A 20,419-nucleotide genomic window follows, 5' to 3' on the forward strand; every position below is an offset into this window, starting at 1 on the left:
CCACTGGGCTACATGTTGGTCCCACCCCGCCAGTGAACAAGAAGTCTACGGGCGTCATGTCTGAGTGAGAATATATAATCTGTCGGCCTACCATTTTTGTTAAAGTTATAAATAAATGTGCTCTAGTGGTGTTGTTAAACAAAAAAAAACCTTTACTTTTACCACTGGGCTACATGTTGGTCCCACCCCGCCAGTGAACAAGAAGTCTACGGGCGTCATGTCTGAGTGAGAATATATAATCTGTCGGCCTACCATTGTTGTTAAAGTTATAAATAAATGTGCTCTAGTGGTGTTGTTAAACAAAAAAAACCTTTACTTTTACCACTGGGCTACATGTATGCCCCGCCCCACCAGTGAACAAGAAGTCTGTGGGTGTCATGTCCGAGTGAGAATATATAATCTGTCGGTCTACCATTTTTGTTAAAGTTATAAATAAATGTGCTCTAGTGGTGTTGTTAAACAAAAAAAAAACCTTTACTTTTACCACTGGGCTACATGTTGGTCCCACCCCGCCAGTGAACAAGAAGTCTATGGGCGTCATGTCTGAGTGAGAATATATAATCTGTCGGCCTACCATTTTTGTTAAAGTTATAAATAAATGTGCTCTAGTGGTGTTGTTAAACAAAAAAAAACCTTTACTTTTACCACTGGGCTACATGTTGGTCCCACCCCGCCAGTGAACAAGAAGTCTACGGGCGTCATGTCTGAGTGAGAATATATAATCTGTCGGCCTACCATTTTTGTTAAAGTTATAAATAAATGTGCTCTAGTGGTGTTGTTAAACAAAAAAAACCCTTTACTTTTACCACTGGGCTACATGTTGGTCCCACCCCGCCAGTGAACAAGAAGTCTACGGGCGTCATGTCTGAGTGAGAATATATAATCTGTCGGTCTACCATTTTTGTTAAAGTTATAAATAAATGTGCTCTAGTGGTGTTGTTAAACAAAAAAAACCCTTTACTTTTACCACTGGGCTACATGTTGGTCCCACCCCGCCAGTGAACAAGAAGTCTACGGGCGTCATGTCTGAGTGAGAATATATATTCTGTCGGCCTACCATTTTTGCTAAAGTTATAAATAAATGTGCTCTAGTGGTGTTGTTAAACAAAAAAAACCTTTACTTTTACCACTGGGCTACATGTTGGTCCCACCCCGCCAGTGAACAAGAAGTCTACGGGCGTCATGTCTGAGTGAGAATATATAATCTGTCGGCCTACCATTGTTGTTAAAGTTATAAATAAATGTGCTCTAGTGGTGTTGTTAAACAAAAAAAAACCTTTACTTTTACCACTGGGCTACATGTTGGTCCCACCCCGCCAGTGAACAAGAAGTCTACGGGCGTCATGTCTGAGTGAGAATATATAATCTGTCGGCCTACCATTGTTGTTAAAGTTATAAATAAATGTGCTCTAGTGGTGTTGTTAAACAAAAAAAAACCTTTACTTTTACCACTGGGCTACATGTTGGTCCCACCCCGCCAGTGAACAAGAAGTCTACGGGCGTCATGTCTGAGTGAGAATATATAATCTGTCGGCCTACCATTGTTGCTAAAGTGAAGTTGTTCAGCCAGTCTTTTGTGCCCTGTGTAATTATGAGCTTCGGTGAGCTCGCCATTGTGTCTCTAACCCCCAAAATATCTAACAGGATTCTTGTCGGAGAAGCAAGGTACAATGATGGTGATGATGATGATGAGTTATAAAAGTACAAGAAACGAGTAAAAATTTAACTGTTGCAGAAAAATGAGAACCAAGTATACACATCTAGGTTATAATGGGGCTTAGAATTAAACACAGTGTGGAGCTTTATATGAAGATTTCATTTCCAAACATTATTTAAAGTTAAAGTTAGTTTTTAATACCAAAGGCCATGATGTATGCTATCCTGGCCACTGGCATAGGAAGTGGGGTGGTGGGATCGAGTGCTAATCAAAAAGAGTAGCCCATGAAGTGGCGACAGCGGGTTTCCTCTCTCAATGTCTGTGTGGTCCTTTACCATATTTCCGACACCATATAACCATAAATAAAAATGTGTTGAGTGCGTCGTTAAATAAAACTTTTCCTTCCTTCTTTCCAACAAATAAAATATAAGTAGTGAATGAATTTCTGAACTTTTATGGGAAATATATTTTTTATTTGAAAATAAAATGATGGTATATTTCAAACAAATTGGACGATAAAGTTTAAAATTGGACATTTAAATATATACACTTCATGTATAACATTACCGATTATGATCAATAAAATCCTCATTTGATTGTTGAGCAAGTTTAACTTCCCTGTTGATTCTTAACCTGCATGAAGGTAACTGTACATACATGTACAGGTACCTAAGAATGTCACAGTAACCAGTTAGTGTGGGATGTCAGACCGACCTCGGTGGAGTTGTGGTTAGGCCATTGGTTTACAGGCTGGTAGGTACTGGGTTCGGATCCCAGTCGAGGCATGGGATTTTTAATCCAGATACCGACACCAAACCCTGAGTGAGTGCTCCACAAGGCTCAGTGGATAGGTGTAAACCACTTGCACTGACCAGTGATCCATAACTGGTTCAACAAAGGCCATGGTTTGTGCTATCCTGCCTGTGGGAAGCACAAATAAAAGATCCCTTGCTGCCTGTCGTAAAAGACTAGCCTATGTGGTGACAGCGGGTTTCCTCTAAAAAACAGTGTCAGAATGACTATATGTTTGACATCCAATAGCCGATGATAAGATACATTTTTTTAATGTACTCTAGTGGCGTCGTTAAATAAAACAAACTTTACTTTTTTTGTGGCATGTCAGGTATGTTTATCTTAATTGTTTGAATATAAAGAAAGAAAGAAAGAAATGCTTTATTTAATGACACTTTTTTTTTTTACGGTTATATGGCGTCAGACACATGGTTAAAAACCACACATATAATGAGAGAGGAAACCCGCTGTCACCACTTCATGGTCTACTCTTTTCGATTAGCAGCAAGGGATCTTTTATATGGACCATCCCACAGACAGGGTAGTACATACCACAGCCTTTGATATACCAGTCGTGGTGCACTGGCTGGAACGAGAAATAGACCAATGGGCCCACCAATGGGACCGACCGTGCATCGAGCGAGCGCTGTACCACTGGGCTATGTCCCGCCCCTGTTTGAATATTGATAAAATTACCCTACATGTACTTGGATATCTTGAAGTAAATTTAGCCAGTGCACCATGACTGGTATGTACTATCCTGTCTGTGGGATGGTGTATATAAAAGATCCCTTGCTGCTAATTGCAAAGAGTAGCCCATGAAATAAATCTTCTGTGTTACCACTCTGTATTATAACATCATAACTAAATAAAATGTGTTGAGTGCGTCGTTAAATAAAACATGTCTTTCTTACTTTCTGAAGTAAATTCAGAGAGTGGTGCATGACTATAGGTGACTGACATGTTGTTGGGTGGGGCTTTGTGAAGTAAATTCAGAGAGTGGTGCATGACTATAGGTGACTGACATGTTGTTGGGTGGGGCTTTGTGAAGTAAATTCAGAGAGTGGTGCATGACTATAGGTGACTGACATGTTGTTGGGTGGGGCTTTGTGAAGTAAATTCAGAGAGTGGTGCATGACTATAGGTGACTGACATGTTGTTGGGTGGGGCTTTGTGAAGTAAATTCAGAGAGTGGTGCATGACTATAGGTGACTGACATGTTGTTGGGTGGGGCTTTGTGAAATAAATTCAGAGAGTGGTGCATGACTATAGGTGACTGACATGTTGTTGGGTGGGGCTTTGTGAAGTAAATTCAGAGAGTGGTGCATGACTATAGGTGACTGACATGTTGTTGGGTGGGGCTTTGTGAAGTAAATTCAGAGAGTGGTGCATGACTATAGGTGACTGACATGTTGTTGGGTGGGGCTTTGTGAAGTAAATTCAGAGAGTGGTGCATGACTATAGGTGACTGACATGTTGTTGGGTGGGGCTTTGTGAAATAAATCTTCTGTCTCACCGCTCTGTATTATAATATCATAACTAATGTGCAATACGAACACACCTACAGGTTTAATTAACTTGGGTGTTGGCGCTATATGCAGATATATTGTCAGCTTAACACATGTGTATAAATCTTTAGACATGTTTGATATGTTTTTTATATTTTTTTATTGCACTTCTCAAGACAACTGTCGCAAAGTGCACTTCTATTGGACTTTAAAATGAAAAATAATATACACCCACAAAATATTATCATTATTATTTTTATTTTTTTCATAAATCATCATGCCAACTGTATGTAAACTTATTTTAACAATATAAATAATTTATTACCAATATGGTTAAAAATGTCTTGGTTCACATCAAAGTGTTGTCCACTAAAATGTCAGTTGGAATATATATATATATATATATATATATATAACACCATGACATCATACGACAATCTACCACACCACAACACTACCAGAACATCAGTGAAATGAGTTCAGTGCTATAAATTGAAATCAATTATGGGTAATAAATAGGATATTAAACTCATGTTTATATCACTCATGACATAATTTTCATTGTCACTTGCTAATTGAAACTCATAACAATTGAAAATTATTTTACTCGGGACATAAACTTGATATAAAATGGAAGCTCCGAAAGACCCGAAAGAGTAATTTAAAAATGTATCTCCATGTATGTGTGTACATGTACACATGTATGTCAATTATAAATTTTTAGGGGTGCGGGTAGGGAGTATATATTTTTATGTGGCCTATATAGATTAGTGACGATGGCGAAAGACACTGAACATATTGCATGATTGTTGGAAAAGTCCATACTTAGAAACAAATTAAGAAAACCACATGCTGGAAAATTGGTAGTTACATATGCATGTATATAATTCTTTTTTATTTAACTTATTGTATCTACTCCCCCAAAATGTAACAGACAATTTTTAACCCCCCATAAAATGAACACCCCGCCACCCAGAAAAACCCCCAAAACAACTAAACCCCAAAATATGCTTTAGTTAATGTGGATGAGATACATTAGGTATATTCTGTATGTATGTAACTACATGTATTAAAGGCCAACTTTATAACAAAATCATGAATTACATGTACATGTATGAGCTGTATATGGTTTAAATCTATACTGATGGAAAGAAATAAGGGAGCACATCAATTTGTAGACCAAATTTAATTCACTACTAGCGTAGTAATGTCTGTATTTTATACCATGTTGTAATCTGGGATTGAATGTCTGTAGTGTGAATGTGCTGCCCATGTGTTCCCAGTCAACGTCTGACAATATGAAATGATTTTTGATGCAGTCATTATTTCTTGTTGCTATCTATGTGATCCTTTATTTCTTTCCATCAGACCAGCTTCGGTGGCATCATGGTTAGGCCATCGGTCTACAGGCTGGTTGGTACTGGGTTCGGATCCCAGTCGAGGCATGGGATTTTTAATCCAAATACCGACTCCAAACCCTGAGTGAGTGCTCCACAAGGCTCAATGGGTAGGTGTAAACCACTTGCACCGACCAGTGATCCATAACTGGTTCAACAAAGGCCATGGTTTGTGCTATCCTGCCTGTGGGAAGCGCAAATAAAAGATCCCTTACTGCTAATCGGAAAGAGTAGCTCATGAAGTGGCGACAGTGGGTTTCCTCCCTCAATATCTGTGTGGTCCATAACCATATGTCTGACACCATATAACCGTAAATAAAATGTGTTGAGTGCGTCGTTAAATAAAACATTTCTTTCCTTCTTTATTTCTTTCCATCAGTATATTTTACTGTATACTTTATATTCCCAATTATTAAATGTGTTATTCCTACTTTTGGCGGGGCCATATGTAGTCCAGTGGTACAGCGCTCGCTTGATGAGTGGTTGCTTTGGGATCGATCCCCATTGGTGGGCCCATTGTGCTATTTCTCGCTCCAGCCAGTGCACCACGACTGGTTCATCAAAGGCTGTGGTATATGCTATCCTGTCTATGGGATGGTGCATATAAAAGATCCATTGCTGCTAATCGAAAAGAGTAGCCCATGAAGTGGCGACAGCAGGTTTCCTGTCTCAATCTCTGTGTGGTCCATAACCATATGTCTGACGCCATATAACCGTCAATAAAATGGGTTCGAGTGCGTCGTTAAATATGACATTTCCTTTCTTCCTTCCTACTTTTTCGTTCAGTGTAAGTATTGTAAAGAGTCCTACAAAATACCTAATACATAATATGTTGGTAACTTTATCCAAAAACAATGTCCCAGATCAAGTCCCTGGCAATCCAGAGACCGCTAGGACCCGGGATAGACATGCCTAAAACCTTAGTGGTATAGGGGCTTGATACAAAAGTTCAAGCTGAAGTTCCAAAAACAAGGCCGCCTTATACTTGACGTCATTCTAATGTTTTCAGTATGTCCACTCTACAGCAAATCATACAAATTACATCACCATTGAAGACAATTAACTCTCTGTCCTTTTTCCTTTTAGCGTAAAAGTACTTTTAACGAAGGATTTTCAATAATTTGTTTACAAGTGAAATACATGTAGCTGTTATACTGGAAATAAAAACATATGTACACGTAATGTCATCTTCTGATATTTGACTACATTTACTTGTCCCAAAAATTGTTTTGTCTGGTTTTAACATTATTTTACAGGGATTTGTCCAGGTGTTCTGTAGGTTCTAACATGCATAGGTCCCTTCCCAAAAGAAAGTGGCACTGAAAATTCCCAATTTTGTAATATAACAATTCCCATTAATATATATTTAATTGTGTCAGCTCTAATAAATATCTTACATTTTCAGTGCAATCAAAGTATGTGATATTTTTCAGATCACATACTTTAAGAATTTGATAACTTTGCAAATTAGATGTAAATTAGTCGAGATCTCGGCACTAGGTTTATTGACATTTAAGCAAACGTACTTGGGTGACACTCCATGATTGACGTATGCATTCATAGTCATCAAATAAAAACATTTCAATGGCAATTTGACACTGAAAGCTGTCCAGCGTTCAGAAAACAAAAAAACTTTAAGCATAACTTTATTTTGATGTAAGGACATCCAAAATGACGTCATTCGAGTTTGACGTCATTTCCATTCAAAAATACACCGCGCCACATATTCTTACATCAGTTGAATATATCTGGTAATGGCGGACTGGAATTAAAGTTGCGTGTACAGTTTACAAAAACACGTATATTATAAAGAGATTATTACCCTAGCGTATTTCGGTATCGTCAATATCATATATTAGGAATAAAAACAATGTATTCCTAATATATGATATTGACGATACCGAAAAACACTCTGGTAATAACCTCTATTTATCCTGCAATCACTGTATACATTGGCAAGATATCATGACTAGATAAATCTCTATATTTTCGGTCACTGACTAAAGATATAGGTCACGTGACATAAGCGTGACTCGACTCGAGTATTTCAGAGTAGATTTTCAATAAACATACTCTTTAAATCATTTGTTAAAATGCAGTAAATACAAATAACTTTTCGTTTTGCAATCACAAAACAAAACTTGTATATTTAGTTATAAATTAAAGTTAATTAGAAATGCTTTTTTAATGTGTCAGAATGTAGTTAGTGTCTTACAAAGAATGTCATGCATCATGTATGACGTCATATGACAAAAGCCTAGCTAGGTTGACAATACTCTATTTGTGTACACAAAACTGGAATTTTCCAAATATTCCTGTAGGATTGCAGGATAAAAGAAATAACTGGTTACTGTCTTAAGATATCGGCTTTATCCTTCTCAGGTCGAATGGCGAATGCAGCTCGATAGAGCCTCCCTGCATTTGCCATTCCAACCATCGCAGGATAAAGCCAATATCTTAAGACAGTAACCAGTTATTCCCTATTTATCAGTGGTGTGCTGCATCATTCAGTGATCTGAAAACATGTCCCGAGCTTGACTTACTCGCACTATTTCCCAATCCCATCAGACATATATGGGACCCTAGTTAACCTTTAAACATAAACTTGAGATGGCAGTTTTAAGAAGCTAGCCAGCCAGCTCGTGACTTCTGGACTGGTTTGACTGTACATAAAAGCGTAATAGTTCACATGCCATTCGAGCTAAAGGGAAATCAATAACCTTTATATTAGTAATAAACCACTTAGAAGAATGACATCGCACTGTAACCCTTGAGGCGACAGTTGCTGTAACACCTGATGGTATTGAGTGAACCCATTCTCTTGATGGCAGGCAGGTATACCTGTACAGGTAATGATTACACTGTGGTGGTACATAATACATATACATTTCAATGTATTAATACTGAACTTAATAAAGGAAAGAAATGTTTGTTTAATGACACCTTGGCACATTAAATAAAGCTTAACTTTAACCAATACCCCCTGAAATTAGATTTTGCCAGGTTGGCGTCAAATATGAGGAGATGACATTATACAGTCAAACTTGTCTTAAGCGGTCACACAAGGTAGTAGATAAAAGTGGCCGCTTAAGACAGGTGGCCGCTGATTATAGGTTGCGACATATAGTCTTTAAAATATATGTTGAAATTTCTTGTTTTAACGTCTGTACTGCTAATTAATGGATGTGTGCTTCACAGTTTACTATAAATACATTTTTGACATGTTACCTCCTTCAGGAAAAACTGCAACTGGAATGTATTAAATTAAGCGTTCTCAACAATTTTTTTTTTTTCTTTCCATTTAATTATTTAATTTCTACTTCATGCGATGTATTGTCATAGTACGTAAATCTACAAATGTCAAGTGTAGCCTGCCCAGAGGCAATTAGATGCTTTCCAGAGTTATACTTTCTTAATTGATACACCGTACAGATGTCGGGACTGAATGGGTACTAGTATTCCTGAAGGTGTGAAGATCAGTTATTTGCTGCATCTTATTGCTGTTGTTAAATAGCCCTTTTATATAATAGTAAACATTTACTGTGGCCGCTTAATACAGGTATTTTAGCAATTTGGGATCCGATTTGAGTGGCCGCTGGCCACGTTAGACAGGTGAGCGCTTATTACAGGTGCATTTATGTTATAAATCGTTTGGGAGGGGAAAAAGTGGCCGCTTAAGGCAGGTGACCGTTGAATACAGGTGGCTGCTAGGAAAGGTTTGACTGTATTATGTTTTCAGTTCCAGTAAAGGCTATTTTAATTTTATAAAAAAGACAACAGAAGAAAATTCTGCATTCAAATTGGTTTTTGGCTAAAAGGAAAAAGGACCAAGAGTTTTTTTTTTTTTTTTTTTTTTTTTTTTTTTTTGTTGTTGAATAATGATGTAGTTTGTATGATATGTTTCTGAATAGTGACATAATTTGTGAATAGTGTAGTGCTAAAAATATTAACAGTATGAACTCTTTGTTCACTGGAGCACATTGTTTTATTAATCATTGACTATTGGATGTCAACCATTTCGTAACTTTGACATAAAATCTGACAGAGGAAACCCACCACATTTTCCATTAGTAGTAAGGGATCTTTTATATGCACCATCCCATAGACAGGATAGCACAGTTGTTGCATGGTTGGTTTGGGATTGATCCCTGTCGGTGGGCCGATTGGGCTATTTCTCGTTGCAGCCAGCCAGTGCACCACGATTGGTATATCAAATGCTATGGTACGTGCTATCCTGTCTATGGAATGGTGCATAAAAAAGATCCCTTGCTACTAATGGAAAAAAATATAGCTGGTTTCCTCTCTAAGACTATATCAAAATTACCAAGTATTTGATATCCAATAGCCAATGATTAACAAATCAATGTGCTCTAGTGGTGTCATTAAACAAAACAAACTTTTTTCTGTATAACTGTTTGGCACTAATGCTAATATAAATGAACTCTGTCATTGACATCCGGTCAGTTTTGCTTAATTCAGGTAAAAATCAACCTGCCCCCGCCCACCCTCACCCCTTTAAAAAAAATGGGACCCTCTGTGAATTGTGTTCTTCAAGGGTTTGACCGAGATATACATGTACATGACTATTTCTTTGTGTCCAGTGTATATTGCATGTAATCTATGGCTGTGGAATGTTTATTAAAGAAGTTGCTACTTCATGGTAGTCAGTCAGGTGGAACCGTTGTGTATAATATACCATCATGTATGCGTGTTGTGAAACTCTTAGTCATGCACATGTATGACATGTAGGTCAACAGGTATAGAGACAGATGTAATACAAGTCAGTGTTAAACACACATGTAGACTTTGTAAAAAAAATTATATGGGTGCATATCGCTGTACATAAAACATTAACATTAGGTGGGCTTCTGCATACATTAAGTGTTAAACATACATGGACTTTCACCTGGGTGCATATCGCTGTACAAAACATTAACAATAACATTAGGTGTGTTTCTGCATCATGTATTAAGTTTTAAATATACATGGACTTGCATATTTTAACCTAGTTTACATAGCATTTACTGTATGTACATATATGTATAATGCAAATATATAATACTGCCCGTTTGATCCACAAATTTACATACCCCCAAAAATATTTTATTTTATTATTTTCATAAGCAAACCAACGAGAATATAAGTCCACAAAAATAAGAGGCTTTCACAGTATATTATTAGATAAGGAAGGAAGGAAGGAAATGTTTTATTTAACGACGCACTCAACACATTTTATTTATGGTTATATGTTGTCGGATGTATGGGTAAGGACCACAGAGATATTGAGGGAGGAAACCCGCTGTCACCACTTCATAGGCTACTCTTTTCGATTAGCAGCAAGGGATCTTTTATATGTACCATCCCATAGACAGGATAGCACATACCACGGCCTTTGATGTACCAGTTGTGGTGCATTGGCTGGAACGAGAAATAGCTCAATGGGCCCACTGATGGGGATCGATCCCAGACAGACATTATTAGATAATAAGGTGTTTTCTTAAATGACAGATGGATGCTTTACTGAGGTGGCTACAAGAGCAGGTACATGTATCTCTTTGAATGGAAAGACTTCCATTTATACATTCAAAACTAAAATACTGTTTAGATTTTTCAGAAATGCTTTATATATAATATTTGAATTTTAACATTTTGTTTATTTACAAACTTTCTCCGCCTGTTGCAGGAGCTGTATGCATGTATACACATGTGTAGCTGTGGATTTAGTTTTGATATTGTACATTTATGGTTTTAGTTTCAAATTTAGTTTACTTACAAACTTTCTTTGTCTATTTCAGGAGCTGTACACACATGTGGATCCGGATTTAGCTTTGTCTCAGTAACCGTCCAACAGTCAACATGGTGATTCTTGGAAAGGTTTGTACATATTTCAGTGCCTGCTTTAATGCATCACATCACAATCACAATATAACTAGTTATCCGATAACTTACCTATGATATCCATGTCATAAACCCATATGATAATTTACTTTATTAACCCGGTTAATAATGGTATGCAAATTTGCAAGGTCTCCAGGTAATGTGTTGCTGTGAATGGGTCATTTGCTTACAAGCCAACGAGACCTGTGTACCTGAGCGTAACATTTTCAAATCTGTGCTAATCGTGTGACATCATATTATCGACCTTAACCATATGCCCGTAAATAAAATGTGTTGAGTGCATCGTTAAATAAAACATTTTCTTCCTTCCTTCCTTCCTTCATATTATCGATGGCGGCGACTTTAGCACTGTGATTTACTAAAAAAATTATTAAAATATTATTTTAGAAGTGTTATAGGATAAATAGAATTTGCTACTCGTTTTTTAATATGTAAAATATCAACCTCGTCATAGACTCAGTTGATATTTTCCATATTAAGAAATACTCATGACAAATCCTCTATATATCATATATAGGGACCATTTTTTCGGTATCGATCATGTTGCAATTTGCTTTGCAAATTTCAGAGATTACTACATAATACCAAATTATTAAATAGTTGCTTTTTAATTGTACACCAACTCACCATATTCTGGTGGAGTGTGGTCATCTTGGACCGACAAGGGAAGATATTATATGGTAGACAAAATGTGATTGAATATTTTCGATTCTACCCTGAATTTATCTTTAAGTTTTTATGAGATACTTCTGGGATGGGACGTAGCCCAGTGGTAAAGCGCTTGCTCGATGCGCGTTTTGTCTGGGATCCATCCGCGTCGGTGGGCCCATTGAGCTATTTCTCGTTCCAGCCTGTGCACCACAACTGGTATATCAAAGGCTGTGGTATGTACTACCCTGTCTGTGGGATGGTGCATATAAAAGATCCTTTGCTGCTAATCGAAAAGAGTAGCCCATGAAGTGGCGACAGCAGGTTTCCTCTATCAATAGCTGTGTGGTCCTTAACCATACATGTATGTCTGACGCCATATAACCGAAAATAAAATGTGTTGAGTGCGTTGTTAAATAAAACATTTCCTTTATGAGATACTGATTTTTATTTGAAATTTTAACATACTTACATGTACCTATGATGCCTTTGCACAGCTCTTTTTATAATGTGTTTTTTAAACTTGATTTTAGAATTTTTTGTATTAATGTTTATCATCAATTCATTTTTATATTTACCATTGTGTGACGCCCAATAGCCGATATATTTTTGTGCTGGGGTTTCATTAAACATTCATTCATTCTGTACACCAAGTGTTCTAATCAAACTATTTCAAAACAAAATGTTCCTTGATATAGTACAGGGGTCTTGCTACATGTCATAAGCGATGGCAGGCCCGTCATCTCTTAAGATTAATTTCCAATACACCTGCCATCCATTGGCAGTGATAGTAATATCAGCCATCCATTTATTTAGGCTGTCATCCAAAATCACAAGTCTTGCCATTATCTTGAACTACCAGAATACTCAGGTTCGTTGTCGTTTACAAGACATTTTCGAAGTACTTGTACCCTGCAAATCTTAGGTACCATACCTTCCTATAAGTGGAACCAGCTCTACCGATTCCCTCCATCCCTTTCCTGAATACTGGAGAGACCACTGTAGTATGGAAGTAAGAAATGTTTCATTTAACAATGCACTCAACATATTTTTATTGATGGTTACATGGCATCGGACATATAGTTCAGGGCCCCGTTCCACAAAGCGATCTTTGCCCTAAGATTACCTTAAGTGCATATGCACTAAAGTTGATCTTAGGGCTAAGATCGCTTTGTGGAATTGGGCCCTGGACTGCAAATAACAGTGAAAAGCCGCTGTTGACCTGCCATGTGTTAACGTTTTAAAGGATCTTTTATATGCATTATTCCACAAACAGGGTAGTATATACTACTGTATGACCTTTATTGTACCAGTTGTGGAGCACTGGCTGGAACAAGAAATAGCTCACTGATGGGCATTGATCTTAGATGGATTGCACATCAGGAAAGTGCTTTACCACTGGGCTATGTCCTATCCCAGTATAATGATATTTATATTTAATGGTTAATCGGCCAGACGTGTTATTTAATGAAATGGCTGAAATATTCAATCTTGTCTGTTTAAGGATGAGACTGGTTCTATTTAGGGATGTGCAGTATTATTGGTTTTAAAACATCAAACAGTCATTGCTAATCAATTTTCAATTGACTAGAAATATTGCTAATCAAGATTGTTCCCTGAAAAGGCCTGACATCATTCAGTACAATGTAGGTTTACAGGGCTAACTCTGGCACTCAGTTGGTGAATTTTATTTTAATTTAGTGACATAATTTCATGTTATAATTGAATTTTTTTTAGAAAATAACTGTTGATTTCTGCAATAATTAAGTTTACTAGACAATTTGGTGAAATGTTTTGCTTACCCAGAGCTAGTCCTGGGTTTAGTATCCATAAGTGATCCTATATTTCATGTTTTAAATAAAAAACAACCTACAACTTACACCTTGCATTTTCTTTGTTTTATTAAATGCCTGTCTCAAAAATTGGTTGTCCTGCCTCTCTAAGACTATCTGACGCCATATAACCGTAATTAAAATGTGTTGAGTGCATTGTTAAATAAAACCTTTCTTTCTTTCTCTAAGACTATGTCAAAATTACCAAATGTTTGACATCCAGTAGCCAATGATTAATAAATCAATGTGCTCTAGTGGTGTTGTTGAACAAAACAAACAAACTTTTTCATAATTACCTTTTCTGTTTTCTTTTTATTGGGGGCGAGAAATAGCTGTCGGTTGAGTGCTTGTCTGAGGTGCTTGCGTCGCAGGATCGAACCACCTTGGTGGATCCGTTCAACTGATTAGGGTTTTTCTCGTTCCAACCAGTGCACCACAACTTGACAAAGGCTGTGGTATGTGTTTTCCTATCTGTGGAAAGTGCATATAAAAGATCCCTTGCAGCATGAGAAAAATGTAGTCGGTTTCCTCTTGACTACGAGTGGAGTCGTTAAAACAAAACAAACTTTCATTTTTTTTCTTTTTCCCTGCATAATTTCCTTTTTTTTTTTTTTTATGCTGTTCCATATTGTTATTAATTTATTTACAATATATTTAAAAAGTAAAATAACTCTAACCGACTGCCTACATGTCGGCTAATAATCAAAGACGGATCAGGTTTCACCGAGTTTGAATTTTTGTTTAAAAGCTGTCCCTACTGTTTGGACTCAGTCATATGAAACGGTGAGCAGACCCCAGTTTCACAGAATCTATTTAATTATTGTTATTACAAGATACCTGATCCATGTCACTCGATACAGATCATTTTCACACACATTCAGGGGCGGAAGGTGTCATCCTCTTTTTATTCCTGCTGGCTGGACAATAATAAATCATATCTCATGACTGACTGGGTATATATAAATATACTGAAGGAAACAAAATGTGGGATCACACAAACAGCAGGGCTAGCTCTGGGTGAGCAAAACAATTCGCCAAATTGTCTGTTAAACTTCAAAACAATTTGCCAAATTGTCTATTAAACTTCAAAACAATTCGCCAAATTGTCTATTAAACAGTAATAGCAAATGGTGACTGCAGCCGAAACCCTTAATGGCAACGTTGACTGTATTCCTGGCAGAGAGTTCATCACTTTGTATAAAAATTACCAATAGGCTACTGTATGTAGCTCCCTTTTTACCTTTTGACGGACCGTTCATAATTGCGCCTAACTTCATTCATACAAATGCGCATCATTTCTCTTTGGTTATAATAATCCTACGGGACATCATTCAAATTCCATAGCACCAAACCACCTTCCGCCTGTTACCGGGCCTGGTCAGGCTGCTGGTGTTCCCTTGCACCTGCCAGTGCAGGTGTTACCTCCCCCTCCTTACCACCCCACCCCTTTCCTGTCCAGGACGGAGGAGCCAGCCAAGGCTGCCACCAGTGCCCATGCCAGGCGTGCGTTAAAACAGCTTGTTCTGAATGTGCACGTTAAACACTAAGACCCGACCTGACCTGATTCAGAAATGAGCAGTTTGATATGTGCTAAGGTGTCATTATAAAAACACAAATTCTTCTTCCACTTCATTTCCTGTTACATCTTTGTTTATTGCGGGTTTAGTGGTAAAGCATTCACTTGATGGGTGGTCGGTCTAGGATCTCGTTCCAGCCAGTGCTCCACAACTGGTGTAACAAAGGCCATGGTATGGAAGGGAAGGGAACTATATTAACATGACCACATCCTTACGGTTCGGGCACGCCCACCATGGATTCGGATTCTGGCATAGCCAGTCCACAATTCCATGGTGGGGTGGGGGAGGGGGGGTGGGGTGGACCGTGGTATGTACTACCCTGTCTGTGAGATGGTGCATATAAAAGATCCATTGCTACTAATCGGAAAGAGTAGCCCATAAAGTGGCGGCAGGGGGTTTCCTCTCTCAATACCTGCATGGAACTTATCCATATATCTGATGCCATATAACTGTAAATAAAATGTGTTGAGTGCGTCGTTAAATAAAATATTTCCTTCCTTCCTTCTTTGTTTAATGATACGTCTAGCACATGGACTTGAAAAATATCCGGAGAAATTCTGTAAAGTAATAACCACATTAAACACGAAATACAAATAGCTGTAGCAAGGGTCACACTAGAAAGAAATTTGTTTTAGCCAATTTTCAAATATGTACATGTAGAATATTTGTTTGACAATGATTAACATGAGGCTAATTTAAACAACATTTTATTAGCCAAATGTTGAATGTTATAGCCATTTTTGTGTAGAGATTAGCAATTGGTAAATTTAGTAATGAACACTCCCTGAAGTGGTCAGACTAAGCCCACAGCTACATTGTAAAAGCTGACTGGGAATGGCAGGTGTGTGGCACAGATAGCCACAAGAGACAAGCACCTGTCGCAGTTGGACAGACAAGGACTGGGATGTGGAGGTGGACAGCAAAAGAAGTTGAAAGATAGGAGTTGCCAGATCGGGAAGAAATGAGATAAGGAATTCAAAGAAGAGAAAGGAAAGGGGGCAGTGGGATTAAAAAAAAAAAAAAAATCAGTTATGGGCAGGGTGAGCCCTGCATAGTTTGAAATGTGCTGAGGTATCGTTAAACAAATATTCCTCTCCTGTTCATTTCCTCTGTTTTTTTCTAGATACGTCTAGCACATGTACTTGATGAAGGAAGGAAATGTTTTATTTAACGGCGCACTCAACACATTTTATTTACGGTTATATGGCGTCGGACATATGGTTAAGGACCACACAGTATGGAGGGAGGAAACCCGCTGTTGCCAGTTCATGGGCTACCCATTTCGATTCGCAGGAAGGGATCATTTATATGCACCATCCCATAGTCTTGGTGCACTAGCTGGAGAAATATCCCAATGGGCCCACTGACGGGGATCAATCCCAAACCGGTCGCGCATCAAGTGAGCGCTTTACCACTGGGCTACGTCTCGCCTCATGCACTTGATGAATGCACTGAGCTATTCTGTGCAGTACTAACCACATTAGACCTCAAATAGACGTAGTTTGAAATGTGCTGAGGTGTCACTAAACAAAGTCGAAGCAGAGGAAACGAAAAAATGAGAAGAATACTCGTATCCTTTTCATTTTCCTCCGTTACGTCTTTGTTTGTTGATACATCTAGCGCATGCACTTGATGAATGCACCGAGATATTTTCCTCTGTTACGTCTTTGTTTGTTGATACATCTAGCGCATGCACTTGATGAATGCACCGAGATATTTTCCTCTGTTACGTCTTTGTTTGTTGATACATCTAGCGCATGCACTTGATGAATGCACCGAGATATTTTCCTCTGTTACGTCTTTGTTTGTTGATACATCTAGCGCATGCACTTGATGAATGCACCGAGATATTTTCCTCTGTTACGTCTTTGTTTGTTGATACATCTAGCGCATGCACTTGATGAATGCACCGAGATATTTTCCTCTGTTACGTCTTTGTTTGTTGATACATCTAGCGCATGCACTTGATGAATGCACCGAGATATTTTCCTCTGTTACGTCTTTGTTTGTTGATACATCTAGCGCATGCACTTGATGAATGCACCGAGATATTTTCCTCTGTTACGTCTTTGTTTGTTGATACATCTAGCGCATGCACTTGATGAATGCACCGAGATATTCTCCTCTGTTACGTCTTTGTTTGTTGATACATCTAGCGCATGCACTTGATGAATGCACCGAGATATTCTCCTCTGTTACGTCTTTGTTTGTTGATACATCTAGCGCATGCACTTGATGAATGCACCGAGATATTTTCCTCCGTTACGTCTTTGTTTGTTGATACATCTAGCGCATGCACTTGATGAATGCACCGAGATATTTTCCTCTGTTACGTCTTTGTTTGTTGATACATCTAGCGCATGCACTTGATGAATGCACCGAGATATTTTCCTCCGTTACGTCTTTGTTTGTTGATACATCTAGCGCATGCACTTGATGAATGCACCGAGATATTTTCCTCTGTTACGTCTTTGTTTGTTGATACATCTAGCGCATGCACTTGATGAATGCACCGAGATATTTTCCTCCGTTACGTCTTTGTTTGTTGATACATCTAGCGCATGCACTTGATGAATGCACCGAGATATTTTCCTCTGTTACGTCTTTGTTTGTTGATACATCTAGCGCATGCACTTGATGAATGCACCGAGATATTTTCCTCTGTTACGTCTTTGTTTGTTGATACATCTAGCGCATGCACTTGATGAATGCACCGAGATATTTTCCTCTGTTACGTCTTTGTTTGTTGATACATCTAGCGCATGCACTTGATGAATGCACCGAGATATTTTCCTCTGTTACGTCTTTGTTTGTTGATACATCTAGCGCATGCACTTGATGAATGCACCGAGATATTTTCCTCTGTTACGTCTTTGTTTGTTGATACATCTAGCGCATGCACTTGATGAATGCACCGAGATATTTTCCTCTGTTACGTCTTTGTTTGTTGATACATCTAGCGCATGCACTTGATGAATGCACCGAGATATTTTCCTCTGTTACGTCTTTGTTTGTTGATACATCTAGCGCATGCACTTGATGAATGCACCGAGATATTTTCCTCTGTTACGTCTTTGTTTGTTGATACATCTAGCGCATGCACTTGATGAATGCACCGAGATATTTTCCTCTGTTACGTCTTTGTTTGTTGATACATCTAGCGCATGCACTTGATGAATGCACCGAGATATTTTCCTCTGTTACGTCTTTGTTTGTTGATACATCTAGCGCATGCACTTGATGAATGCACCGAGATATTTTCCTCTGTTACGTCTTTGTTTGTTGATACATCTAGCGCATGCACTTGATGAATGCACCGAGATATTTTCCTCTGTTACGTCTTTGTTTGTTGATACATCTAGCGCATGCACTTGATGAATGCACCGAGATATTTTCCTCTGTTACGTCTTTGTTTGTTGATACATCTAGCGCATGCACTTGATGAATGCACCGAGATATTTTCCTCTGTTACGTCTTTGTTTGTTGATACATCTAGCGCATGCACTTGATGAATGCACCGAGATATTTTCCTCTGTTACGTCTTTGTTTGTTGATACATCTAGCGCATGCACTTGATGAATGCACCGAGATATTCTGTGCAGCTTGGACTCAACATCTTGTTGCTGATGTCAGTGTTGATTTGCCTGCAACTGAACAAATCCCTGTGGACCCCCGACAAATCTAAGCCAAACACGGAGATCTCATGACGTGTTGACACTAGCAGTGTTCAGGTGGTGCAGTGTGCTCAAATGTTGCTGAAACCAGAGCGGCAGCTACAGCAGTTTCCTGCATAGCTAGTCTGCGAGAAATGTCGTGGTTGTGCCAGTGGTAAAAATGGCAGTTTCCTGCATACATGTAGCTATAGTCTAAAAGAAACGTCATTGTGACGATGGTAAAAATGACAGTTTCCTGCATAAATGTAGCTATAGTCTAAAAGAAACGTCATTGTGGCGATGGTAAAAATGGCAGTTTCCTGCATACATGTAGCTATAGTCTAAAAGAAACGTCATTGTGGTGATGGTAAAAATGACAGTTTCCTGCATAAATGTATGTACATGTAGCTAATCTGAAAGAAACGTTTTGGTGATGATGAAAATGGCACTTTCCTGCTTTCATATATGTATTCTAAACGAAATGCTGTGCCGATGGTAAAATACATACATGTACATGTGTAGCTATATACTATAGTCTGAAAGAAACCTTGTTGTGCCAGTGGGGGTGGGCTGTAGCTCATTGTTAAAGTGCTTGCCTTGTGAGTGGTCAGTCTTAGGGTCGATCCCCTTCGGTGGGTGCATTTGGGTTATTTCTCGTTCAAGCCATTGCACCATAACTAGTGCATTGTATATTAAGGCAGTGGTATATGCAGTGCACCACAACTGGTATATGAAATACTGTGGTATTTGCTAGCTATCCTGTCTGTGATATGGTGCACCTAAAATTAAGATACCTTGCTACTACTAAAAAAAATATTTCTGGTTTCCTCTCTAAGACTATATGTCAAAATTACCAAATATTTGACATCCAATAGTTGATGATTAATAAATCAATGTGCTCTAGTGGTGTCATTAAACAAAGCAAACAAACTTTGTTGTGCCAATGCTGAAAATGGCAATTTCCTGCATGCAGTGTAGCAAGTCTGAAAGAAACGTCATGGTAAAATGGCAGTTTCCTGCATGCAATGTAGCAAGTCTGAAAGAAACGTCATGGTAAAATGGCAGTTTCCTGCATGCAATGTAGCAAGTCTGAAAGAAACGTCATGGTAAAATGGCAGTTTCCTGCGCAGCTAGCTTTGACAATCATTGGTTTGAGTTTTGAAAAAGCGAGAAAATCCCCCAGAGTACACTACTTGCTGTAACCTGAACAATTTGTAACAATCGTCCTGCATGGATCAATCAATTCCCCCACCCCCACCCCCACCCCACCCCCCTGCTATGAATTGTCTAGCTCTGAGTTTGTTTTTTTGTTCTATCTTTTTCAGTGCAGTATGACATCTAATAAGAAATAATTAACAACTTCATATGGTCATTGTAAATCAATGCAATTTCCGACATTTCTAAGCATGCAGGAAACACTGCTGGATGAAAAAATTACAGAAAAAAAGGAAAAAAGT

General features: G+C 38.3%; 1 protein-coding gene across 6 annotated transcripts in view; it reads left to right on the forward strand.

The window, feature by feature from the left end:
* Window positions 1-20,419, forward strand: part of LOC121373100 (myosin-VIIa-like) — a 138,680-nt gene that overhangs the window by 32,144 nt on the left and 86,117 nt on the right. For all 6 annotated transcript variants that reach the window (XM_041499599.1, XM_041499550.1, XM_041499572.1 and 3 more), the window contains one exon: window positions 11,150-11,228. In XM_041499599.1, coding sequence (XP_041355533.1) covers window positions 11,211-11,228 — 18 coding nt within the window. In that variant the 5' untranslated portion in view covers window positions 11,150-11,210. The remainder of the gene's footprint in view (window positions 1-11,149; window positions 11,229-20,419) is intronic.

This window comes from Gigantopelta aegis, chromosome 1 (assembly GCF_016097555.1).
Source record: "Gigantopelta aegis isolate Gae_Host chromosome 1, Gae_host_genome, whole genome shotgun sequence".
Lineage (NCBI taxonomy): Eukaryota > Metazoa > Mollusca > Gastropoda > Neomphalida > Peltospiridae > Gigantopelta > Gigantopelta aegis.